General features: G+C 45.3%; 1 protein-coding gene across 2 annotated transcripts in view; it reads left to right on the top strand.

The window, feature by feature from the left end:
- Nucleotides 1-27,068, top strand: part of CLN3 (CLN3 lysosomal/endosomal transmembrane protein, battenin) — a 1,158,832-nt gene that overhangs the window by 77,192 nt on the left and 1,054,572 nt on the right. For both annotated transcript variants that reach the window (XM_078652328.1, XM_078652329.1), the window contains exons 2-3: nt 14,841-14,910; nt 15,967-16,060. In XM_078652328.1, the coding sequence (XP_078508454.1) occupies nt 14,841-14,910; nt 15,967-16,060 (164 nt within the window). The remainder of the gene's footprint in view (nt 1-14,840; nt 14,911-15,966; nt 16,061-27,068) is intronic.

The following is a 27,068-nucleotide window of genomic DNA, read 5'->3' as shown; positions in this document are numbered from 1 at the left end:
ACCTGTGGGTTTCCCCTTCTACCTCAATGTTCCCATCAAAAAATAGCCTCAAAGAAATTTACTGGGAAATGCTTGCACATAAAGAGTTCAGGCGCTATGACCCCACTTCACTCTCGGGGCCCTTTCTTCAGATAGAACCATGCCCAAGCCTTGAGCCTTATTGGGACATTATTAAAAAGCCTTTAAACCGGAAACTCTATTTTCAATTCAGATCAGGATCTCTGCCCCTGAAGTGTTTTTCATCCACATGGTCTCCCAACCGGGACAACAAATGTCATGCATGCGCCAGTTCTATAGAATCATATTCACATGTGCTTTTTGTTTGCCTTGCATATGCTGACCAGCTGAAAGCCTGGCTGGCTCAGCTCTGTAAGAACCTGGGCACAAGATCACACAGCCCAGCCCTGCAAATCCTTTTGCTCCAATCCATCACCAAGGTACGTAATCCAGGTGGCAAAATTCTTGACGTGGATGTGGCACATAAGCTCCAAACAAATCAGGGCTGGCAAATGACTATGATGACATTTTTCAATACTGTGTTGGCACATGTGGGCATACCAGGCAATGCGGGCCCATTACGTTTGTCAAGGCGCTTGAGATTCTTTGCACTAAATGTTATCTTTGTTTTGTCATGCTGTGTCTGATATAATGACAGCCCGACTAATTTTTTGCACAAACGTATAATAATGACATAATGATAGCTCTAATTGCTTCTTTGCACAATGTTTTAACCTAGATTTTAGCTTTTGTATTCTTGATTTTTAAAGTTTCTATCTGTAATGCTTTTATGACTTGCACAGTCTAATAAAACCTCTTTGACTTAACTTGAATTCATAGATTTAGTGGGGTATACAATGTAGGAAGGTGGATACCTGACTATGGTTACCCCCGATTTTTTGCCCTGTGTTTAGCTGGTTTTCGACTTAGCCCGGGGCCCTGATTAGCAGGATCCCAGGCCAACTATCTGCTCTCACTGTAAAATGGACTCCATGTACTTTAGGTACATCACCAATTGGGAAATGGGTCACTCTTGTGAGTCCCTGTACAGTGTACCATAGGTACCCAGGGCATATGTGCACCCAAGGCCTACCAGGGGTTGCAGCATATCTTTTGCCACCCCTGGCTGGCCATCCAAACTGACACAGCTGGCTGATCACTCAGCTGGGGCAAGGTCGTGTAATCACCCCTTGCTTAGGTATAGTATTCCTATACCTACCATTATATATAGACACATATGCACCTATAAGTTACTCTTATGGCAGGCCTTAACAATCCTGAAGGCAGAGTGCTTGGCTTTATGTGAGATGGTGCTCTAGCATGAGCTGAGCCTGTCTGCAGCTTTCGGAACCCTGTCCTTACAGCTGTTCTATGATATAGCCACACCATACACTCTTAAGTGCATTATAATCCACGCGGTTATTGCTAACTTTGGTTTGGCTTTATCAAAACATGTTGTGTAAGGTGTCGTACACTTTGGAATACTACCCGCTCACCAGTTCTGGCGACGGGGGTAGCATTCCACCCTTCTTGAGGGAGAAGACATGTTTTTCCTGTTAATCCCGGTTAAAGTTAACCAGAGCCTCAGCATCACAAAATGGATGCTGCTGCCACAGACACAAGTCTGACCTCCTGCTGCTGGGAGTCCTTCCAGCGAGGGAGGCTGGACAATAGGTTTCCTGTCTTGGGAGGTGCTAGCACCACCCCAGACAGGCCATAGTGTATTGGGGCAGGGAGGGCTGAATGAAATGAGATACTGCCTGGGGCACACAAGGTGTCCCATGCATAGCCCGGTTCACACCAGTTGCTGGGGCACTCCAGCCCCAGGTCTGGCATGAAACTGGACAAAGGGAAAGGGGTATAACCACCCCCTTCCCTGGTCCCACCCATAGGAGGGACCTAGCAGGTAATCCAGCCCACCAGATTAGTATATAGGTAGGAGCTGAGTCTAGAGACTTTAGATTTATCCTGAACTGAAACTTGAAACGAAACTCTGGACCTTCGACGATCTACTTTACAGAAGACGACTGAAGAATCTCTCTTGTGGTCAAGGAGTGACCACCCTGTGCAAACAGGCACCATCCAGCGATCAGCGGTTTACTTTGTCGACGCTCCTGCCGGAGCCCGAGCACAGAGTCCGATGAGAGCCAGACTTCCAGACTTCTCTGACCCCGATCCACAGTCCCTGCAAAGCTGAGACCCGTTGAGGCGACGAGAGGCGTGGGACCGGCCATCTTGAAAAGCATGGCTACTTGCTACTTGTGCAGCTTCTGAGGCACCCTTGAAGTTGTGCATTGGGGATTGAGAAGCCCCAGCCCCGAGCATCATCTGCACCGAAGATCAGCCCTCCACACTCCACGAGTTCTGCGTGGGGCCCTTCTGCATTTTCCTGCTCGACGCGTCTGTCCGGTCGCTTGCCCGTTGGCTAGTGGCCTCTGTGACGACAAACCTTTGAATTTACACCGCCTGCCTGGTTACTCCAGGTGGGCCCCTGCTTCCCTGCAAAGGAGAAGTCCCATAGACCTTGCTGGTCTAAACCTAAGCGAATATTCGATTCCTGCGTGGTTGCATTTGCCAAGGCGTGTTGACTCCAATCCAGAAGCCGACGCCGCCAACAGCGAGATACTTCGTGGGACAGTCCATATCCAGCTCCTGGTCATCGTCGTCGACGCCTCCTGGTCCACGTGGCTGCAGAGTCAATCTTCACGTCATCACCTGATTGCTTCGCGACATCGCCTGGTTCCTTCCTGGTTACTGGCTAGTGATCCAGACTCTGTCCCCTCTGCTTTCAGGTACTCTTCATCCTCGATCCGCCCTTGGATCCAACCAGACACTTCTCTCCTGGTCGCCTGCAGCATCTTTCTCCAAGGCTTCATAGGAATCAGCGACGAAACCGGACACACTTTGACACCTATGCACCCGCTTCCTGTGGGTGAGGTAACACGAGTACTCCGGTGCTCCTGTGGGTATTAACTATCCTAGTGTCCTAGTTTTCAGTAGCTTTCTCCTAGTCCATCCGGAAGTGACCTAAAAGAACTAGTTTGTAATTCTTTCGTTCCCATTCTAACTCTATGGTAACTCGCGTGTGTGTAAAGACACTGCACACGCATCCTGTGGGCCTCCTGCTCCCTAACTCTTGTTGGTACAGCGTAGCTCCAGCGATTCCCTAGGCCCTAGGCCTATCCTTTGTTCGTGACGTGGTTCTTATACCACTATTTTAGTATATGGTTTTACGTGCCCCTAGGGCCCTACTGTATATTGTGCAACTTACTGTATGATAATTAAATTTCTTGTGTGCTTTAGCCTCTGACCTCATAAAGAGTTCAGAGGGGTTGTGTTTATAATAAATACATATATATTTTATATATAACCTGTGTGGTGTCCTTTCATTTGGTATTCAAGGGGTTACATATGGTAAAACAGCTGGCTTCACATGCTCTCTGAAGTTTTAGCCTAAGACTGCTTTGTCCATGCTACCACTAGGATAGCTGGTCTATAAGGTTGACTTTACAACCATCATCATAAGGGTTGTTTGGACTGATACAGGGTGCCCACTAGAATAGTGGCCATCACATATCAGGCCAACTTCTCACATAGAAGACACAGCTTTAGAGACAAAGCAGCTAACCAAAAGTCTCATATACCTCCATGGGCTTTTAGGGAAGGAAATTATAAGAAGGGCAAGACATATGCTGAAATGATGCTGGATTGGAATCACAAGGGAAAGCTTTGTTTACTTAGACAGAAAACAGATTTTAATACTTATTTCATAGGTTCTAGTGAATGTTATCATGCTTTCTTAATAACTGGTGAATGGGGATTAAAGGGTGGTACTGACCCAGTTTTTCCGGGAATATATTATGTGTGTGGTAAAAATGTCTATTATAGATTGCCTACACATTGGTATGGGTGTTGTTACATGGGGATTGTCTTTCCAAAAGCATGCCACACAGATAAAAAACATGGAACCAATAGGAAAATGGCAGGTTTAACACGAAACAAAAGAGGAGCTAGTTTTACTAAAATAGTAGGTGATGTAATCGGAGCATTGATACCTTCAGTGGGTGTTATCCTTAACATCACAATAGCGGCATGATTCGTTTATAATCCCCCATTGCTTTATTTCTATCACATTAAGTTCTTGTATTAGTCAAGTCAAGTATCTTTATTTCGGTTGAACAAACCCATAAAAGATTTACATCATTTTTTAAAAAAATAAACCCGTTTACAGCCCAAAAATTCCAAATCACGCCCACTTTTGCATTCATTGTTCCTTAAAAGAGATTTTTCAAAGGCAATTGCAATATTAAAACAATAAATACATATTTTTCTAGTTAAAAACAGAAGAGCATTTGCCGTTCGTTAAAATTGATGCAGTCGAATGTCTTGCATAAATATGAGTTTTTAAAACATACTTAATATAAAGAGTATTACTTCCTTTATCTTTACGATATATGAATAATCCTAACACCAATTATTGTCCCCTATGCCCAAAATTCCCGCTGCTGTATTATATCAAACACCCTGGCTATATCTCTATGTTCTCAAAATCTAAGACCCCGTCTCCTTCGCACTATCTCCACAGAGAAAAGGTATCTGCTTACACTGAAGACAATGGGTTGAGTAGTTTCACTTCTGAGAACTCTTTCGGCATTACAGAGTTACCTAAAGCCCAGAAGGCGACAAATAGGTTTTATCCATTTCTTTCTTAAATGAGTGTAGGCTGAACACAAAAATAGTATATGTGCCTCATCCTCTCTTGTTCCCATAGTGCACAAATCGCATTTTGCCAGAGCTTCCTTCCCTGCATTATCAACATTACCCACCCATTTAGCAGTATTAGCCTTGATTTGGAGTGTGCCGTATCGACATTTTAAATACAGAGACTTTGCAAGGGACGGTTGAATCTCATCCATAAAACCTTCGAAACTACTCGCTGTTTTCACACCAAGAAACTTGAGAGTTAGGGCACCTACCCTCGGTTTCCGTAGCGTGGAGGTATTAAGGTAGTCCCAATATCTTTCTTTTAACAGATTTTTGCAGCCCAAGTTCAGAGAATCGGGCTCAGCCCAATAATGGTATAGCCCGAGCTTTATAAACCAATCCTGGATGTGGTTCAACCATATCAACCTAGTCGTATTTTTTGTTTTCATAACTTCCTTTAGGGCATCTCTGTAATCAGCTAATTCATCTGTTGCCCAAAGACGTACCCAATATAACAACGGTCGCAAAGTGGCATGATCATCAGTGCGATGTATGTTAAGATCCATTGTAAGTGGTAGTAGGGGTGTGCGCCGTGGCATTGCTAATGTTTGTCTGAAGAAAATGTTTTCATGTGTCATAAAGGCTCATTTAGCTGTGTGGCCCCATAATTACGCCCAATAGAGAGAAGCAGATTGGGCTTTGAATTTATATAGCTCTAGTGCAGGGGTCACCGCTTTACAGTAGCTGTTCTTATGTCTCTTGGCTATTGGGACTAGATTTTGAACAAGAAGAGTTTTACTTCTAGCCACTTGTGATTTCCAGTTCATTTTGGTGTCTAAAGTAATACCCAAATAATTAAAACTATGCACATACACAATCATTTCATTATGAACTGTTAGTGTTCTTTTAAAAATGTCTGTGAGGATTAACCGCCATATACTTAGTTTTAGACGAGTTAATTTCCAAACCTTTTTCATCACAATAACACCGAAAGGCATCAAGTAGATTTTGTAATCCTCTGGGTGTCTGTGAGATTAGGATGGTATCATCTGCAAATAACAATGCCGGCACATGTTCGCCACCCAACTTGGGAGAGTCATGCTCGCAGCCTAAGAGGGTGTCCGGTATTTCATTGACGTACAAGGAGAATAGTGTGGGGGCCAACACACATCCTTGCATCATGCCTCTCCTTGTCTCAATGCACTCAGTCAATTCTCCATTTGGTCCCCATCTCACCCTGGCGTAATTAGCCTCGTGAAGATTAATAATCTGGTTCAAAATATTCCCAGGGACCCCTTGATCTCTCAATCTTGACCAAAGCGTGACTTTGGGCACGAGATCAAAAGCCGCCCTGAGGTCGACAAAGGCCACATACAAGTGTGCCCTCTTTATATTGATGTACTTCCAGATGATGCATAAAAATCTGAACACTTGATCGACAGTGATAATTTTCCCTCTAAAAACAGCCTGGTACTTAGTTAGAGAACTAGTTTCCTCCATCCAAGCACTTAGCTTAGTTAATACTTGGCGTGCAAATATCTTCTGAAGAACATCCAGCAGGCTAATAGGCCTGTAATGGGCCGGATTCATTCGGTCGCCTTTTTTAAAAATAGTTACGAAATTGGCGCTCCCCTTGCGATATTGTTACAAAGCATATTCTCATGTTTCCACAGGTCCCCCGGTATCCTATCTGGCCCAGGTGCTTTCCCGGATTTAGTTGCCTTTATAGCTGCAATCGTTTCGGCCATACTAAAGGTCAGGGGTATCTCACTTGGGACTAACCCTATTTCATGATTGTCCAGTATGGGCTCGTTTCCAGTCCGAAGGTATAATGTTGCAAAGTGTGAAGTCCACACTTTTGCTTCGAGAAACGTGTCCCTAGCGGGGGTTCCATCTCTGGTACCCCTGGCATCATGCCCCAAAAGGATACCTGGTTGTTTGCTTTGCATGCATCAAGCAGATCCGACCAGATTTTACCATCCCAACTTTTTTTTGCCTTTGCGAGTGTCCCCTTATAGACTTTCCTTTTTTCCCTGAGCATTGACACATCATTACATTTTGTAGCCGCAATTAGTTCCTTTTTAGCATGACGGTAGGCCTTGTCGTACCAAACGTCCCCTTTGGCTAAATTTCGCTGGCCTATTTTCATTGGCTTGGTGGCTTTAGTTAGTATTTCTCCCAGTCCCAGAGTCATTTTTTCATGGATCCGTGTAATAGGGATCTCGTGCACTGGGACATTATCGTAAGGGGACAAAAGGTCTACATACAAATCGTTGATTCTTTTTACAGTATTCTCGTTCCTCAATACCACAGGCCACTTCAATGCTCTAGAGAACAGTGGGTCCATGTTGGTATGCTGGCTAAGAGATCCTCCCATGTGGGAAAAATTAAATAATGACGAACCAATATTCAGGTTGAGTGGGAGGTGGTCACTTCAATACACTCATCCACTACGAGGTCTATTGCCATCGGCCAGAGTGGAATTGAGACCATTATGTAGTCCAAATGGCTACAGCAGGTACCTCGCTTGAAAGTTGGTCTGCTTGAACTATCAGATGGGAGGCGCCCATTGCAGGCTCATAATCCATGAACCGCAGTCAAACAAAAAATCTGAGCTGCGGCCTTTGAGCATGCTACTGGTGTTTTAGTTTCAATTCCAGGGATATTATTGGCATTGTCCTCCTGATCAAAAATATTTTCTAAACCAATTATAGGTTCGAATTTTCTATTAAAATCTCCCCCTATAATGATCAGAGTTTTCTGGTCACAATTTGAGATAATTTTATCGAAATGCTCGATGACCTCTACCTCTTTATTCGCCGCAGAGGGCCTGCTATAAACATTTAAGATGCAGACTTCTCTTTTATTGGCTCCCATGAACCTTATTCCTAAAATATCTGGACTATTGGAATCAATTTGAGTACAGTCTAGCCCTAAGGTAGTTTTTGTCCAAATTGCCAGGCCTCCAGAGGGTCTTCCTTTGTTTACATTAGAAGCGGGCACACTAAAAGATTTGAATCCAATTTTATAATGGGGTTCAAGAGCCCAAGTTTCTTGGAATAATATAATGTCGGCATTCTCAATGTATTCTTGCCACAAAGGGTCACTCAGGTTCTTTTTTAGACCGGTGATATTCCAAGACTTCAGTTTAATGGTAGATGTACTCTCTTGGTCCGTAAATCTGCCTTCTCTGTTTATATTCTCAAATAATACTGGAGTAATGGGTTCATAATTGGAGCTCAGTTCAGACCTAGCGAGGGGACCGCCTTTGTTTTTATTGGCCTGATTTACTCTTTCCAGGTCTGGGGCATTAATAACTTCTAATAGAGGTGGGGCCACTTTTATAGGCTCCCCACCTCCGCCAGTAAATAATTTACTATTCAGGGTTTCATCGAGAACCTTAATGCTCCACTCAGAGTCCTTCCCCCTCTTTGTTGGCGGTCTGAAAACCAGTTGAAGGTGACTTCATTTGCTGTCCTTCAGTGACCGTTTTATTATTGTCACCCACAAGAGCACCCTCCTTTGCAAATAATGAACTCACTTCCTAATCTCTCAGTCAATCAAAGTCTTCCAAACCATATAGCTCTGTAAAGCGGTTAGAAGTAGGGACAAGGAAGTTGTTCTCAAAGCTTCCCATAGCCCCTCTTTCTTGGATTTCTAGGGGATTTTGGGCCAGTCGTAGTGCTGGTGGTGGATGATAAAAGTAACTTAAGTCAAAGGTATTAATCCCGCTTCTACCCCTTAGATGGTATTGATCGCAAATACAGATGACTACACGCCTGTCACTGAAATTTACAATGACAGAGTCCCCGGGTATGTCCTTTGGTCTTTGCCCCACCCAACCTACTCTGCGGGCAAAGAGGACTTCCCCATTGATGTATTTAGGGAGAGGTCTATTCTGGTTTAGCCAGAATGTTACTTTGTTTTTAAGCTGAGGGTAGGTTTCAGTTTGATCATTTTTTAGCTCTGGGACCCCCGTTAATACAACGACGTACGAGGCCGAGTCAGGTCGTAAGTTAACAGTTTTTATGCAGGGGTTTTTCTGCATCATATTATTAGTATCCAAAGCAGCAGTTTCCTTAGGCAGGATTTGTGTATTTTTTAGACTTGCCTGTGTCTCCTTCCCTGGCCTCAGTGGATCTCTAACAGAGCCAGCTAGTCCTTTCACAGGAGTTATGATAGTCAACCCAGTATTGACAGGGGCCACAGAGGTCAGGGTATTTGATGCTTGGAGTACCAGCTCTCTCGCCAGAGATACTTTGGGCTTCTGGACATTTGCAATAGCCAAGCTACTACTAGATCTACTCTCAGTCAACATTTTTGAATTATCTACAGTGGACTGTTCGATTCTCTCCAACCTTTTACTGATTTGTTTTGTTCTTTCAACAAGGGGCAAGATTAGAGACTTAACTAGTTGCTCCAGCTGTAATATAAATCCATCAAATAATTGTGGCAAAGGAATAAGTGGGTCAGCCCCCAATGTGCTAATTGGGAGTGGATGGGGAGTAGGTGGCTGTGCTTCAGGAGTAGGTATGGAGTGAGCAATAGCCACCCCTTCTTCTATTGCATTGTGTGATGTTTTTGCAGTTTTTATAATTTTTGGACATCTCCCCTTTTGGGCACCCCCTCCTCGTTTCCTTTTTGCACTCCCTTTCTTATTGTCTGTGTTTTTCTTTGTTATCGGGTCTGTGGTAGTACTAACAGGTAGAACCTTGTTTCCAGGGGCACATGTTACAGTGTGGGGGCTAGTTCCATTTGCTCGAGATATTTCTAGTATGCTACCTTCTGTGTTTTCCGAGTTAGCACCCTCACTAATGGAGAGATTTCTTCTGTTGGCATGCCCCACTGATTGATTCGAGGAAATAGCCAGCATTAGTGGACCTAAGGAAGACCTCCTTATATACATCGGTTCAACCGAAAGGGGACGCTCGGTTAGGTCAATTTAATGCTCCAAAACCGAGGTCGCCCTGGTGATGAAATTATTCAATGTGCCACTTATGGACCCCCCCACCCCTACTCTTTTCCCCCTTCCGGCACGAGCCACCATTAAAACAAATACCTTAATAGTCCAATTTAAATTATTAGACGATCACGTGACAATAAGCCCTAGCGTAGAAATTTATACCAGTAAGCAATCAGAGAAATGCTAGCAAGCTTTCAGAACCCTGCAGCCAAATGCTACAGTCCATTATATTTAGCGCTTACTGTCCAAAAGCAGAAATGACAATAGGGTGGCCCAGACCGGCCTCCTCTGGCCCCGGACCGCCACAGACGGCCCCGCCCTAGTCCCGAGCTTGTCCCGGCGCGCCCTGCGCGCGTCCCGCTGGGCGAGGTTCCAAGCAGGCCTTTATGCACCTCCTGGCGCCTGATGATCGCGTCTGCGGCGTCCTCGCCGCGAGCGGGATTGCTGGGGATGTAGTCCTGGCAGCAGCGTGCAGCGGAGCTAAGCCCGGCCAAAGGTTGTGTCCCAAGCAGATTTTCCTGGCAGCAGTGTGTAGCGGAGCAAAGCTCGGCCAAAGATAATGTCCCAAACAAGTTTCACAGGGGCCTCGGCCCCAAGCAGGCCTTTATGCGCCTCCTGGCGCCTGATGATCGCGTCTGCGGCGTCCTCGTCGCGAGCGGGATTGCTGGGGGATGTAATCCTGGCAGCAGCGTGTAGCGGAGCTAACCCCGGCCAAAGGTTGTGTCCCAAGCAGATTTTCCTGGCAGCAGCGTGTAGCGGAGCAAAGCCCGGCCAAAGATAATGTCCCAAACAAGTTTCACCACTTGTATTAACACCACTGGAGTTACATCACACTGGTTTACAGGGTTGGCACATGTGTGACTTTACAAAGTGGTATAGCACATAGAGGTTTTTATCCTCATTTGTTTACCCACATTCGGTTACTAAGACCACTGTGACATCCACATTTTTGTTTTTCTCTCTTGTCATCCTGTCCTTCCTTTAGTTTCTTCTTTTTTCTGCTGGACATGGGACTCTCCTTATACATCAACCTTTTGTGATACATTGCATTATATGTAATTTACACATTGAAAACTCCTTTGTTCACAGAATACTGCCCCTGAGGAAGGGACTAGTATGTCCCGAAATGCATTGGGCTTCATGACAGCTATGCACCGCTTAATACGAGAATTGTAACGCAAGGAAAAACTGAATTGAAAAACTTGTACAGAATTTTGCTTTTTTCTGATTTAAGAATTTGTTCATTCAAGGCAACTTTTGTTGTTATATGGACATGCATTAATACGCTGATGTACACAAGAATTGCATTGTGATTTATGATTTACTGTTTAATAAAATTTTCTTGGAAAAAGATAACGTGGGTTCAGTATGTTTTTGCATTGAATGTAAAAAGTTAGTTTATTTATCATTAGAACATTTTGTTCAGCAGGAACAGTGCACATCTCAGTTAGGCTTGTAACCTGTAGGTCCTTTTAGTTTTATCAGTGTGTGAAGTCAACACACGATGGTAGTGTAGCACCCTTGGTTTAGAATCATTAATCTAGATTAACAATGAACTTTTGAGTGCGCCTCTATCTCCTTAGATATGTTATCCTTAATTCACACAAAATTAGAAAATTGTCCACAGCGGTTTATCGTTTATCAATGGATACTGCTGGAGGATTCTTAATGATTGATACTGAAATGGTTGCCATAAGGTCTATGGTTTTGCAAAATAGACTTGCCCTTGATGTAATATTGGCGAAAGAGGGGAGAGTCTGGACTATGCTGAAAATTCAACAGTCTTGTACCTATATCCCAGACTAAAGAAAGAATCTAGAGGTATATATTAAGAATATTACTGATTTACATAAGGATCTGTCTGAACTGAAGGTTGACGGTGCTTGGGAGAAACTAGGTAAGGGTTTCTCTCCAGTAGGTAGTCGTGTTTCTAACTTCAGTAACAGTTAGTTGGGAAAAATACTAACACCAATAATTGCAGTGGCTACAGGAATGCTAATATTGAAAATGATATATAAATGTTGTAGATGCAAGAAAGGAACATTAGATATTAGACTTAAGAGCTAAGAAAAGAAAAAGAGAAGATATTGAACTAGATGATAGAAAGAGAAATTACTAGGAAATAGTAAATGATATAGATGAAATAAGAAAGAAACAAAAGAAAACAACAGCTTTTTAAATAAAATACGATGACAATCAGATTTTTGGGTTCGTTTTTTTGATGGTTGCAATCGCCATCAAAGGGGGGATTGATGGAGCACGTTTTTCACGAAACAAAACCTACTTGGATTATACCTCCTTATTGTGCAAAATAATCATTAGAAAGCTAACAGTGTGTTACTAATTGAGTTTGATTTAAACTGCGCATGCGTAAATGTGAACGTGTTTAAAGAAAACCTGGCGTAGGCCGCAAGCTTGTACATGATTAATGCAGAAACTAAGGACTAAAGGGCTGCAAGTTTAATAATCACAATAATGCGTCTGAATTTTGTGCAAACCATTAGTATTGCTAAGCTAAACACTTTAGAAATAGACTCGTGAAATTATGTATTTCACGTTGTGTTGGTCTTTCCTAGAAAATGTCTTTTTCTGTGCTGGAGAGAAAGGCCTCAGAAAAATCTAGTTTGCAGTTTTAACCACAGTGTGAGGAAGTGAGAGTGCTTCCTCTGGAAGTGGACATGCGGACAGAAAAAGTTACACTAAAGTGAACAAAATGTGAACATGCTGCGGAAGAGAAAGATACCTAGGCCTGTGAATGATGTATTGAGTTTGGACAAGAGTGTGTTTGAAAAACTGAATTTGCTTGTAGTGGTGTGACCAAGACACCCCTTGTATTAGCTAATTAGAATCCTTAGTTAGTTGGGTTGAATAGAGTAGGGGCTGGATTAGTGTGAATTTGGGGTATCATTATATCTAGTAAGTAGGTGGAGTTAGGCGGCTTATTCCTAACTTTGCGTCAGGAGAGAGCTGTATCGCTAATTCCTATTCTTGTGGGCTGGCTGATGATCTGCTGTTCCTGACTGTTAAACTTTGCATTTCAAAATCTTCTTTGAAGTGCCCTGCTACTCTCATGGCCAGAGGGTGGCATTTCTAATCTTAAAACTTGAATGATCAGTAAATCTACTCAATCTCTGATTTGCATAATTATTTCAGATGTTTACTTTATTTTTGTCTCTCTACCTATCCACTCTCTTATTATGCTGTTCATGAGATGTAGTACAAAAGGGGGCGGTAATGGACGGAGCATCTGAACCAATCAAACACTCACACCCAGTCAAACGATCTGGGTTTAATCCATCACCGTTCTTTAGCCCACTCGGCCACCCCAGTTCAGACATGGCTATATGCAAATCAGTCTGACCCTGTGCCTCATGGGAACAGTCCAGCCCGAACTGCCAAGCCATGCCTTCCCTGGACCGGAAACAAGCTTCCGAGGACCGGTTTCTGGCATTGCAGCCGTCTTCAGCCCGGCTTGCTTGAATCCAGTGGCAAAGTGAGCAAGGGACTCACGTCTGAGCATACCCTGCCACACTTATGGCGATGAAAAGCGGTACAAAAGGGGGTGGTAATGGACGGAGCATCTGAACCAATCAAACACTCACACCCAGTCAAAAGATCTGTGTTTAATCCATCACCGTTCTTTAGCCTACTCTGCCACCCCAGTTCAGACATGGCTATATGCAAATCAGTCTGACCCTTTGCCTCATGGGAACAGTCCGGTCCGAACTGCCAAGCCATGCCTTCCCTGGACCGGAAACAAGCTTCAGATGCTCCGTCCATCACCACCCCCTTTTGTACCGCTTTTGGCTGCCATAAGTGTGGCAAGGTATGCGCAGACGTGAGTCCCTTGCTCACTTTGCCATTGGATTCAAGCAAGCCGGGCTGAAGACGGCTGGAATGCCAGAAACCAGTCCTCGGAAGCTTGTTTCCGGTCCAGGGAAGGCATGGCTTGGCAGTTCTGGCTGGACTGTTCCCATGAGGCACAGGGTCAGACTGATTTGCATATAGCCATGTCTGAACTGGGGTGGCAGACTGGGCTAAAGAACGGTGATGGATCAAACCCAGATCTTTTGACTGGGTGTGAGTGTTTGATCGATTCAGATGCTCCGTCCATCACCACCCCCTTTTGTACCGCTTTTGGCCGCCATAAGTGTGGCAGGGTATGCTCAGACATGAGTCCCTTGCTCACTTTGCCACTGGATTCAAGCAAGCAGGGCTGAAGACGGCTGGAATGCCATAAACCGGTCCTCGGAAGCTTGTTTCCGGTCCAGGGAAGGCATGGCTTTGCAGTTCGGGCTGGACTGTTCCCATGAGGCACAGGGTCAGACTGATTTTCATATAGCCATGTCTGAACTGGGGTGGCAGAGTGGGCTAAAGAACGGTGATGGATCAAACCCAGATCTTTTGACTGGGTTTGAGTGTTTGATTGATTCAGATGCTCCGTCCATCACCACCCCCTTTTGTACCGTTCATGAGATGTATACAGTTATTGATTGAAACTTAATGTACTTTTGGATGATTTACCCTGATTTGTGCTGAGTTGCGCTTAATGAGCATCACATTATTTAGATAAAATTATTGTTATTAACGGAAAAAGTGTCTGTTATTATGGTATGAAAATAATCAAGGTATAGATACAAATTATTAATGACCAAATCCCTACCTTCTTAAAAAGATCCATAATTTAGACATAATACATAACTTGGTAAGTTTTGAACTAAACACATACAGTGTGGAGAGAGCTAGAAATTTGGGCTCAGTCTATGAAAGATGTATCTAAGTTCCTGAAACGTTGGATCACTACCTGCTTGCCTACAAAGATTGAGCATCTGACCTATCATACTCATAAGTAGATAATGACCTACACACCAAGAGTGAAACACAAGACTCACCCAATGTAGTCACACAGTTGTTATAGCAAGACCAGACCTACCCTACATATCCTCAGAGAAAGGAAAATAGGTAACCACAGTCAGCCAACAAGAGTCTGTGAATCAAGTGACCAACAATGCCCTGAATGACGATTGTTGCTCTGCGGAAAAAAATTGTATCAAAAATAGCATGGGTGGCTGAGATGAGAATGTCGAGGAACACCATGGAAGTAAGAGTGGATAAGAGGGTGTGTTGGATATTTGGCCAGCATGTGTTTATTTACTTCTTTCTGCTTGTGCTGCAGATGAGGCGGACCGGACTCCTCCAGTTTCCCCAAGCAGAGGCTCACACTGGAGAAATTTAGTTGGGTTTTGGTAAGCCTCTTCATTTTCTCTTTAGATATGTAAAACAATGTTACCTCCACCTTAACACAAATATGCTTGTCACACTTTTATGTCCTTGTTGGCATACATGTTTACAGCTGATCAATTGCTAATATACCTTTACCAAACCCTGTTAACGATATGCTTGTATAAGTACAGTTACTTACCGTCAGACAAACGCATACACCTGCAGCCCTACACAAATTAATGCATACATAGATGGTGCGTACATGCTAACATCCACAAATTTACTGATGCATGCTAACACTCATTTATGTTGTAACACAATTTCAAGCACTCAAATATGTATATGATCGCTTGCAAAATATCTACAAGTGTTCAACTACACATCAAAATAAACTTGCATTTAACCAAAAAGACGTACCCACGCATGAAACACTTATTGTACATGTTAACCTCTGTGTACCTGTAAAATGCCAAAGTGTTATTGCACTAATATATACCCACAAATATTAATACATGCCATAATGTATTCAGGACTCTGTATTGGCACACATTTTCCTTCATCTGTTTTGCCCTCTAAGCACATCTACAGTTTTGTCTAGAAAATGAAAAAATAAAAACCCACCACTTGTTCACATGCATCAATCCTTTGCATGCCGAAGCTCGTGTGTATCTTTGTATATGGTTATGCACAGGAATGCATATTTGTTAATCACAATATACATAATTTCTTACATGTTACTGCCCATGCAGTTACGAAAGCACATTCGTTCATTTTTGCTAAAACACATAAATGTATCATGGATGAGAACATGCTTGTATGGACCTTGAACATGCTAACACATACACACCTTAAGGATATGTTGTATTTTATTACCCTGCACTCTCGTGGACTGTTGCACATGCACACATCCTCCCACTCAAGTAGCAAATGTGTCATTAAATAGACTTTTATGTCCCTGCCTTTGTCTTCCTTTCTGCTCTAATTACCTCACCTTTCCTATTGTATACCTCAGCTTTGTTCTTGTTGATTTTCTGGTCATGCTCTACATTTCTTCTCTCTGTCATTTTCCCCCTCTACAGGCTTCTGGGTCTCTGTAATAATTTTGCATACGTGATCATGCTTAGCGCAGCTCATGACATCCTCCAAAAGCAGGAAACAAATGGAACCACCCTGGTGAGTATACCATTTTCTGGTGCAGACAGTGGCGGGTGGCAAGTACGGCGATTGGAGGGGCGGGCAAATGGGTAGCTGCTTAAAATAAATACATAACAGAAATCAAATAAATGCATGAATGAAATAAATAAAAAGTTACTTACTGTGCTTGCTGCTGACATGTCCTCCTCGCTTCTGTCCTCCTCTTCCCTTAACCAATCCTAGTGCTGCTCTCAGGCTGTTAACCAGCATGAGAGAAGCACCAGGATTGGAAGGAACAGCGTCTCTCGGTGCTCCAGTGGACACTAGAGGCCTGTGCAGGCTCTCAACCCATCTGGGTTGAGAGGTTTTTAGTATGTATCGGTTGGCCATAGTGACATGCGCACTATAAACTAGTGCACAGGCAGCCCACCAATGCTGCCCCTCGGTTCAGGGTGGGGTTGACGAAAAAAAGAAGAATGATAATTGCTAGGCCTGGCACCATTGGTGTAGGTCTCCCTTCCATTTTTTTGCTGTTGCCTCCTATGTTTTTGCTGGTCTGGATGCTTTGTGCACTTTGCCACTGCTATTCAGTGCCAAAGTGCAAGTGCTCCCTATTGTAAATTGTTGTAACGGATTATTTACTCCATGATTGGCTATTTGATTTACTTTTCAAACCCTAGTACAGTGCACAATGTGTGCCCAGGGCCTGTAAATCAAATGCTGCTGGTGGGCTTGCAGCACTGGTTGTGCCACCCAAAGAAGCAGCTTGTAAAATGTGGCTCAGCCTGCCATTGCAGAGCCGGTGTGCAGTCTGGAACTGCCATGTCGACTTGGCAAGTGCACCCACTTGCCAGTCCCTAAACCTTCCCTTTTGTACATATTAGTCACCCCTAAGGTAGGCCCAATGTACTCCTCTGGGCAGGGTGCATTGTATGCAAACGGTAGGACATGCCCTGATGTGTGTGGCATGTCCTGATTGTGAATTACAGACAATTCTGTTTTTCACTATTGCAAGGCTACCTGTTCCCATGGGCCAGAATGGGCAGTTTGATAGTTAGATTATAACGTCTTATAATCCTAACTGACCCAGGGAAAGGTAGAAAAACGAGTTTAGTAGGCCTGAACTCAGAATGTTAAAATACATCTTATGAACCTAACTGGCCCAGGGAACAAGGTAGGAAAATAAAGCTTAGTATGCCTGAACTTAGAATTTAAAGATGCATCTTTTAGTGATCGTGATTTTTACATTCTGTGTTTGAAAATACCACTTTTAGAAAGTAGGTATTTTCTTGCCTAACCATCCAGTATGCCTCTGCTAGGTTTGTGTATTCCATGCCTGGTTTGTGAGTGACAGGGGACTGGAGAGTGCCTTGGCTCCAGCAGTCTAATGCGTCAGGGCTGGGCTGAATAGGACCTGCATTGAATAGAGAGTAGGGGGAGGAGATTTCCTTTCTCTTGCCTGAGCCTTCATAGAATAGAGAGTAGGGGGAGGAGACTTCCTTTCAGCTACCTGGGCCAGGTCTGCTTTCAACAATGCTGTCTCCACCTCCTGCCAGGAAGCTACACCAGGGAGGACAGAACTGGTTTTGGCTGGGCACAGGCATCCTCTGCCTTCAGAGAACTGAAGTACTGGGTTTTTCAGAACCCAGCGGTGCCGGGGAACACACCCTAAGACTTCGAGTTCTTCCTGTTTCCGACTACAGAAACACAGAGTCTTCTAGGTGAAGTCAAAGATCGAGTTTATTGGCTGCAGTCAGTAACAGGTATCCTAGAAGTACAACACGGTGTATATTCTCAGAAGACTGCTCAACCTTACAAAGCCAGCCTTCTCTTTTTATACAAAATATTATGCTTCAGACAAACATTCCTGATTTTACAGTTGTCCATTCACATATTTTCACTACAAAGAAAAGGCAGAATCATGATGACAAGCTTATTTTCAGTTTGTCCAACCCAAAATAAATCACCCGGCAAGGCTCAACATTTTCATCAGATATCGACAGACCCCTAATAAATTCGTGCACCTCCTCCTCGTAAAGCAGGTCATAAAGTAAGAAACCGAGACAGGTGTATGTAAGATTAGGCGTGTTTTGTGTGTGATGAAAGGTTTATGGCATGTTGTGCCTTGATACTATCTCGCTCGGCCACTGGGAGAGGAACTGACCGAACAGGTTTGGCCTTGGGCAGTGGAATCAGCTTGCCCAGGTCGTGCAGGAGTCAGCAAAGGTGTACGTGTCCTTCAGACTCGTTTTTGGCCTTAGTCACCGGCCTATGTGAGGGCAATCACAAAATGGCTGCCGTTCACAAAATGGAACCCGAGGGTTCAGGACGGAATCTCTGGTTTCAGGGTGCATTCGTCACTCGAATATGACGAAAATGTTTGTGCATAGTATACTAGCCATTCTCGGCCTGCTGATATCAAAATCAACAATCGTATGCAAAGTCGTGACAGCATATGCTGCAGTCGTGTCACCATTCGGAAGCTTGAAGCATGAACCATCCACCCATAAGGTACCATCACACTTTGCAAGAGGAGTGTCCTGAAGATCTATTCTCCCTTTCGTTTCTTCTTCTGTTCTGAGAAAACAATCATGCTGTTCAGAAGCATCTGTCTCTGCTACAATCGGCAACAACGTAGTTGGATTCAACGTGTTGCATCTCTTTATGTGGACATGACTCGCTAAAAGTGTCAACTCGTAACCTGACAATCGAGCACTAGTTAAGTGCTGTGTCTTGGTCCTGTTTAACAAAGTGTCCACTGCATGTCGAACCATTCTTATGTATTATTCATCACTAAACCAGCAGACTGCCGGATAGAAACAGCTGCTGCCGCTGTGGCTCTCAAGCAACTCGGCAATGCTTTAGCTACCGGGTCCAAAGTCGACGAAAAGTACGTGTATGGACGCTGCTTGTCTCCGAACAACTGGGTCAACACTGACAATGCACAACCTTCTTTCTCATGGACATACAATGTAAAGGGCTTACTGTAGTCGGGGGTACCCAACACAGGAGCCGAACATAATGCATTGCGCAATTCGGAAAAACTTTTCTGATCCTCTTCAGACCATGGAAGGGGATTCGGTGTATCTTTACAAGTTAATGCCACCAAAGGTTTGGCCAACAAAGAAAAATTCGGTATCCATTGTCTGCAATAAGACGTAATACCCAAGAAAGCACGCACTTCTCTCTGTGTCTTTGGCACACTCAATTTTGCTATTGCCTGAATTCTTTCTGGGGTCAGTTTTCTTCCCTCCTTCGATAAGAGATGACCTAAGTAGGTCACTTCTTGTCGACAATATTGTAATTTTGAAAGAGACACTTTGTGATGCAAATCAGACAAATGGCGCAACAATGACAACGTGGCTTCTTTACAGATTTCCTCAGTATCTGCAGCAACAAGCAGATCATCAACGTACTGAATAAGGGTAGCGCCATCAGGTAAAACAATCGTACCAAGTTGTGTTTTCAAAGCCTGACTATATATCGATGGGCTTTCACAGTAGCCCTGGGGAGCGCGTTTGAAGCGGAAGCTTCGACCTCCTAAACAGAAGCCAAAAATATCCCTACTCTCCTCGGCAATCGGGATGCTGAAGAAAGCATTCTTCAAGTCAATCACCGAGAACCAAGTCGCAGAAGCTGGAATCATAGTCAATAGGGCAGTTATATCAGGGACAACTGGAAATTGTGGCACAACGATTTTGTTCACTTCTCTAAGATCAATCACAAACCTGTAAACAGGTGGCTGTGAAGGGTCAGTACGTTTCAAAACAGGCAGAAGAGGACTATTGCAAACGTTGCCTCTAGTTTCTTCAATTACATCTTTTTCAATCAAATCATAAATGATCGCTAGCAATGCTCTTTCACCTTCACAAGTTATCTTGTATTGGGGAATGCGCGGCATTTTAACATTGGCTTTTAATGTCACAACATATGGCGGTATTTCCAAGAGACCTACATCATTAGGACTGGTAGCCCAAAGAATATCAGGAAGAAACGACAATTCTGTCGGAAGTTCATCCTTCGACAAATACATAGGAGAGACCACTTTCTTACCCAGTGTAAGTTGTACTCCCGAAGGAGAACAATACAATGTCGCATATAATCTTTTTAACAGGTCCAATCCTAACAAGTTTTCACCACAACCTGTCGTCAGAATAAGGGGTGCTTCGAATTCACAAGGTCCAACAGAAAGGGACATAGGGCTAGAAATCGGGTTCCTAACCGGGGCGCCAGAAAAACCCACTGAAACATTCGTCTCGCCAGACAAAGGTGCGCCAGGGAGTTTAGAGTGCATAATAGAACTCTTTGTAGCACCAGTATCCAACAGAAAAGGCTCTGACACACCTGATGTAATCACCTCAACATAGGGTCCACTCTGATCTACTGGAACTGAAACAACTCCCTCTCTTTGTCTATGGCTGTCCTAACAATCATTACCTTCCACGTTCTCATCTTCTGCATAGTAGTCATCAGCATAGTACTGAGCCGTCCTACCAGACGCGTTATTCTGCTGATCAAAACTATTCATTGAATTTTGAGGCGGAAAGGAACGCGCGTTCTGGGGGAAATTCCCAAGTCCCCTACCTCTTGGTGTTTGTTGAACACCTCGGCCTCTTACGCTAGAAACACCATTCATACGATGCAACAGAACAGGACAGTTACCTTTGAAATGACCTTCCTCTTTGCAATATGCACATTGATTAGGGCCTACAGGAAAACGTGGTTGAGAAGACTCGAACCTTTGCGAGTTTCTCTGAAACTGTGAAGGCTGCTGATAGTTATTCTGACCACCACGAGGCGGATACGCCTGCTGTAAAAGCACTTTCGTTTTTAACTCTTTAATTTTCTTGTCTGCTCTATCTTTCTCATCTTTATCTCTATTTTCATAATATTGCGCAGTAGCCAATATCTGTGCTGAAGAGGAAACGGCCCAAGAACTTTCTGAATCTTTCAATTTCTTACACAACTCGGGAAGCAAATTGTGCACAAACTTGTCAACGAACAACCGTTGACCACCTTCGGTACTCATATCTTGACCACTGTGGTCGACAAACGTCTCCTCAAACCTAGTGAAGAAATCCGATACGGTCTCCTCTTTCTTCTGCTTACATGCAGACAATTTATCCCAATTTACACGCATAGCAGGCATTAAGGTCTTCATGTAAGTAACGATCTTACCAGGTAGTTCTGCTACTAATGGCTCAGGTTTAGCACCGCCTACTTGTCTTTCATCTGCAGCACTAATATTAGCCCATGTCTCACCTAAGTCTTGCGCATGATCTGTATGGCGAATCAATCCCCACAAAGGCTGTGGAACAGCATTTCCAAACAACATGTCTATGTCGGCTAGATTCATAATGCATGAGTCGGTAGTCTGAGATAGCTCCTTATAGTACCCTGCAGGATTTTTATGGGGGTCAGATAAAGTCTGCTTAAGAGCCAAAACTTCAGCTCGTTTCCATGGAACATGTACCCAAACACGCTGAAAATGTGCTGGTACGGCTGGGGGGGTTATTATTTGCACCAGCGGGTATTTCTTCCTTCCATACCGGAGGAACTTCTCTCATTGGGTACTGTCTCACTTTTCTCCTAACAGAGGAGTCAGGTTCAAACAGTGACTGAGAAGGAGACTCACTCCTAAACGACAACAACGTCGCAACCGCTTTCTCAACATCAGAACCCACAATCGTGCCCTTTGCAAACTCGAACCGTACACGGCACAACTCTGGTGGATTTGATTCTAAATCATTGTCCTCCAATTCCTCACAAAGAAAAACACACATTTTCTCAAAAACATATCTCTGCTTCGGTGCTTCCCATTGTCGGAAAACATCCATAACAGACTCTAACTCATATCTTGTGGGATCGGTAACCCATTTACGCGCCATACGGTCAAACATTTCCCTTTCTCGAGAATCAGGCAGTTGAATACGCGACTGTTTACGCTCCGAATCAGGGGTCACACCAGATGACCCAAAGAGGGGAAATAAAAGACTAGCAACGGTGTCAGTCATTCTCTGTCGAACAGAAGGAGAAGTTGACAGGACGGGAGATAAAGCAGACTGAGAAAAGGTCAACGTAGGAACAGTAGCAGATGTAGTAAGAACAGGTGGAGAAGTTGCAGGAGTTGAAGGCGGAACAGGTAGCGGAGCAGGTAGCAAAGTTAGTGGCCCTTGAGAAGGCTGAACCAGAATAGTAGGAGCCAACTGAAGAGGTGCTGGCGGTTGTGGAGGAGCAGGAGGCACAACAACCGGAGGTTGCACAACTAAAGGTTGCGGAGGTGCTGTAGCACTTTCCGCATAAGGGGGTGGCGAACTCAATAAATGAGACATTAAAGAGTCTTTCTCAAGTTCCTTTGCTGCATCTTGCTGGAGAAGCGGCAAAGCGGGGTAGCATTTATCGAGTACCATTTTACGTTGCCTGTGCAACTGCTCACTCATCTGTTCCTCTTCATTATCTTTATACTGCATAGCAGCTTGCATTATTGAGATGCCCTTTTCTCTTTTATTTCTCTTTGCTAATTAGCATTTCTTTCTGTTTGGCTTCCTTTCGCCTTAGGCGGAAAGAGTCAAACATCGCCGGCCGGGCTTTCTTCTTAAAAAGTCTAACCTCTAGATTGTCTAAAATCTCCGTATCAAAGCTACCATATTGGGGCCATTTTAAAACACCATCCTTCCTGGTGTATCGGATCCACACTTCATTATATGTGATAGGGCCCACGCCGTGCTTCACATACAATTCATATGTTGGAGTTCCAATCGAATGAACCGGACACAAGTCCTCCAATCGGGAATCCCTATTACAACCAAGACAAAACAAATTTCCAAGTCTGCTAAGACCAGGCATCTTCGCTCACTAGTCTAGCTTCAAACTTCAAAGGATTATCGAATACGATAGTCTCGTGAATACACAAGTCCCTCGGCTTTGGTACTTGCAAGTTCCAAATCAAAGATCCCAAGGGGATACCCAAACTAAGAACCAGCTAAGGACTGGGAGACGCTCCACTTATACTTAACTGAGGTATCGATGACGTCACCAGAAGACTCGTCTATCGTTTCGCTCTATCAACATCAAGGGTCCAAAACAGGGCGATAGTCAGGGCAGCAGTCCTTCGTAGCCGTCGGGAAGCGGGGAACCTCGCAGCAAAGACTTTCGGACCACGTCGACATGCAGGGGTCGATGAAGTGGCGGCCTTCCTCCAGAATTTTCACACGAAGCTCCTCACGAACCTCTGGCTTGGACCGGTACCACTGAAATCGCCCCACGTTGGGCGCCAACTGAAGTACTGGGTTTTTCAGAACCCACCGGTGCCAGGGAACACACCCTAAGACTTTGAGTTCTTCCTGTTTCAGACTACAGAAACACAGAGTCTTCTAGGTGAAGTCAAAGATCGAGTTTATTGGCTGCAGCCAGTAACAGGTATCCTAGAAGTACAACACGGTGTATATTCTCAGGAGATTGCTCAACCTTACAAAGCCAGCCTTCTCTTTTTATACAAAATATTATGCTTCAGGCAAACATTCCTGATTTTGCAGTTGTCCATTCACATATTTTCACTACAAAGAAAAGGCAGAATCATGATGACAAGCTTATTTTCAGTTTGTCCAACCCAAAATAAATCACCCGGCAAGGCTCAACATTTTCATCAGATATCGACAGACCCCTAATAAATTTGGGCACCTCCTCCTCGTAAAGCAGGTCATAAAGTAAGAAACAGACAGGTGTATGTAAGATTAGGCGTGGTTTGTGTGTGATGAAAGGTTTATGGCATGTTGTGCCTTGATACTATCTCGCTCGGCCACTGGGAGAGGAACTGACCGAACAGGTTTGGCCTTGGGCAGTGGAGTCAGCTTGCCCAGGTCGTGCAGGAGTCAGCAAAGGTGTACGTGTCCTTCAGACTCGTTTTTGGCCTTAGTCACCGGGCCAATGTGAGGGCAATCACAAAATGGCTGCCGTTCACAAAATGGAACCCAAGGGTTCAGGACGGAATCTCTGGTTTCAGGGTGCTTTCGTCACTCGAATATGACAAATGCTTGTGCATAGTATACTAGCCATTCTCGGCCTGCTGATATCAAAATCGTCATGATACGACGATGTTTATGACATGGGTCCAGAATTTTCAGTACCACAGAACAAAGAATTTTGCAGTATAAATATTGGGGCCCAAGGTGGGGGGGGGTTATTGGAAGCTTGCTCGAGACCGAGATGGCTGCCTGAGTCTTGAGCTCAGCAATTCCGGGCATTTATCCCTTAATTATCCGGCAGCTCACCGCTATTACAAAACTACTTACCACAGATTCGGACGTTGGAACACTGCCGCAGAGTTATGGACTGTTCCCGAATGTCTCCGCCCCAGTGCTCACCGTGATATGGCCGACCTCAGATAAAGACCCTCCAGGCCACTGATCCTCGGGCTCCCTAGCAGTGCGGGGCAGAGTGAAGTATATGTGCGAGCGGCGGCAGGCCAACAAGAAAGACTGGCACCAGGACCCCGAGCTCCGACACCCGCAGTGGCGTGAGCGGCGTTGCCGGGGCATCGGGAGTGGAAGAAAGAGTCTAGGGCTGAAGCGAGGATGAAAGCGAGCAGTTGGAGGACCTCCAGGCTGCTGATCCCCGGCCTCCCTTGTAGTGGGAGGCGGAGCAACGTCAGCGAGCGTGCGGCAGCAGAACAGTAAGACTGTCCGGAATCCTGGGCCCCGAGTTTTGCCGCCTGCAGTGATGTAAATAACACTCCCGGGGCACCTAGAGCACAGGAGAGGGCCCTGGGCTGAAGTGCGGAGCAAAACGAGCTGCATGAGGGCAGATTCCACTGACGGAGGGAGGTCACTAAGAGAGAACCGCCGGCTTTCCTCTGCACCTGGTCATAGCGTGAGGCCCACCACTGATTGGGACTTGCTCCTCGGGCTCGAAAACGGCCGTGACCGGCGGTATATGACCGCGTTTTTAATGAGTACCGAGAAGTGACCTTAGCTTGGGTACAAGTAGGGTAGAGCAACTGTAGAACCCACCTGTCTTGCGCTGAGGATAGCGCAGTAGCCCGCGATACGAGACAGGGCACCGCTTAAGAAGATTGCTGCGGGGGATGCAAGTGGCAATATCTGGTGAGGTCATCCCCTGAGAGGCACTGACACTGAGGGGACTGGGACCAGAAGACACAAAGCGTTGCGGCCCTCCACAACGGCAGGTGACTGCCAATTGGTGCGCAGGCGACTATTCAATGCTGGGAAGGAGACAGCAGGACGGGTTCTAGAATAGCGGCCCCACAGGATGAAAGTAAGTGGTGAGGCGCACAGCAATAATCTCAGTGAGAAGGTGCGGCGGGCTTGGCCGGTCCCCAGAGGGTACACAACTGCACCACCGGCCTGGTTCTTTGGAGGAGGCACGATAGTGGGACGTCCCCTGGGTGTGAGACAGCAGCTGAAAATTCTGCAGGCCTGCCACTAATGCGTTGAATAGCGAAGAGTCCAGCAGAGTCAGAAAGCAGTAAGAAGTGAGACTGGGAGGCCGCTTAGGGGGCCGGCATCTGCGAGGAACCTGGGGGCAAGACGATACTAGAGACAGTGCAGCAGGATCGTCACTGGCAGCGTTTGGATCTGGGAACTGGCGGCATCTGAGCAGCGACATAAATAGTCCCCCCACGTTGGATGCAAGATAACGCACTGGTACAGCGGGGCGCTTCTCTCCGATACAGGATTGTGGCGAAATCGGCGACTGCAGCATTGGCGGACCTCAATTCGGCCTCCTATCGATTCGGCCCGAGGGAACACCGTGGACAGTTCTACTACAATTCACTTACTTGGAGAAGGTCATGGGACGGACAGATAGGACGCATTCCAAGCTTACGTTTGTGCAAAAAACGCTCTAAGTCGCAGGACACCGCGACAGGAGAAGTCACTAGGACCTCTGCTCCTATGGAGGACGAACCGGATATCTGGAGCATGCTGATGTCCTTGGAAAAAGGCCTACAGAGCAGTATCACCTCACTGGGCATCAAAATCTACGCCCTCATATTGGATGGACAGAATGGGAGAAAGGCTGGATAAGCACGCCAAGAGGTTGGACATGTCTGAACGGAGGCTCACGGAAGTCGAGGAGGCGCAAACCACACAAGACACTGACCATAAACAGCTTGGGAGGGTCATACGAGTATTATAAGATAAAGCAGAGGATTTGGAGGCCCGCTCAAGACGCTGCAACCTACGGATTACGGGGCTCCCGGAGACGACGCAAACCGGAAACATGGAACAATTTGTGGAGAAGCTGTTGGTGAGCCTTCTGGGGACAGAGGTCTTTTCTAACATGTTTGTAGTGGAGAGAGCGCACCGTTCCTTAGGGCCCCGACCGGTGCCAGGAGCCCAGCCGCGCCCGATATTAGCAAAACTGTTAAACTACCGAGACAGGTGCTGCTTTGCGGACGGCAAGGGACAAGCAAGAGCTGACATATGAGGGATCGTCTATATCACTTTTCCCGGATTTCACCGCACGAGTGCAGGAGGCACGGAGACAATTTGCACCCATGAAAAAACAGCTGCTGGACCTGGGCCTGGACTATGCCATGCTGTTCCCGGCCAAACTTCGGGTAAACAAACAGGGGGGCTCCCACATTTTTACTGATCCGAAGGCGCTCCAGAAGGCCATGAAAGAGTGGACCAAAGAACAGAGACTGAGCCTGGAACGACAACTTGTGAACGAGGTAGCTGGTGGGTCATTGGAAGAGCAAGACTGAGACTCATTGCTTCGCACGGTGTCGATAAGTATTGCAGGGACCAGGGGGAGGGGGGAACACAGGGAAATGTGTAGTTATTGAACATGTTGGTGAAGGTAGACGGCCTTCAGTGGCCTTTCTTATCTATGTAATTGCGCCGTTAGCGCCCGCTGAGGTTTAGTGGGCTGCTTTAGATATTAACTCAGGGATGTTATCTTAGCTGCAGCGCACATCTCAGGGGTAGCAATTTTGAATGTAAGCCGCCGGAGAGGAACAGAGGTCAGATAGCGGTGGGGAGCCTATGTTGCGAGCTGCAGACACTATAAGGCGGAATGTGGAGGT

This window comes from Lissotriton helveticus, chromosome 7 (genome assembly GCF_964261635.1).
Source record: "Lissotriton helveticus chromosome 7, aLisHel1.1, whole genome shotgun sequence".
Lineage (NCBI taxonomy): Eukaryota > Metazoa > Chordata > Amphibia > Caudata > Salamandridae > Lissotriton > Lissotriton helveticus.
The sequence above is the reverse complement of the archived record's forward strand: the minus strand, read 5'-3'. Positions and strand labels throughout refer to the sequence as shown.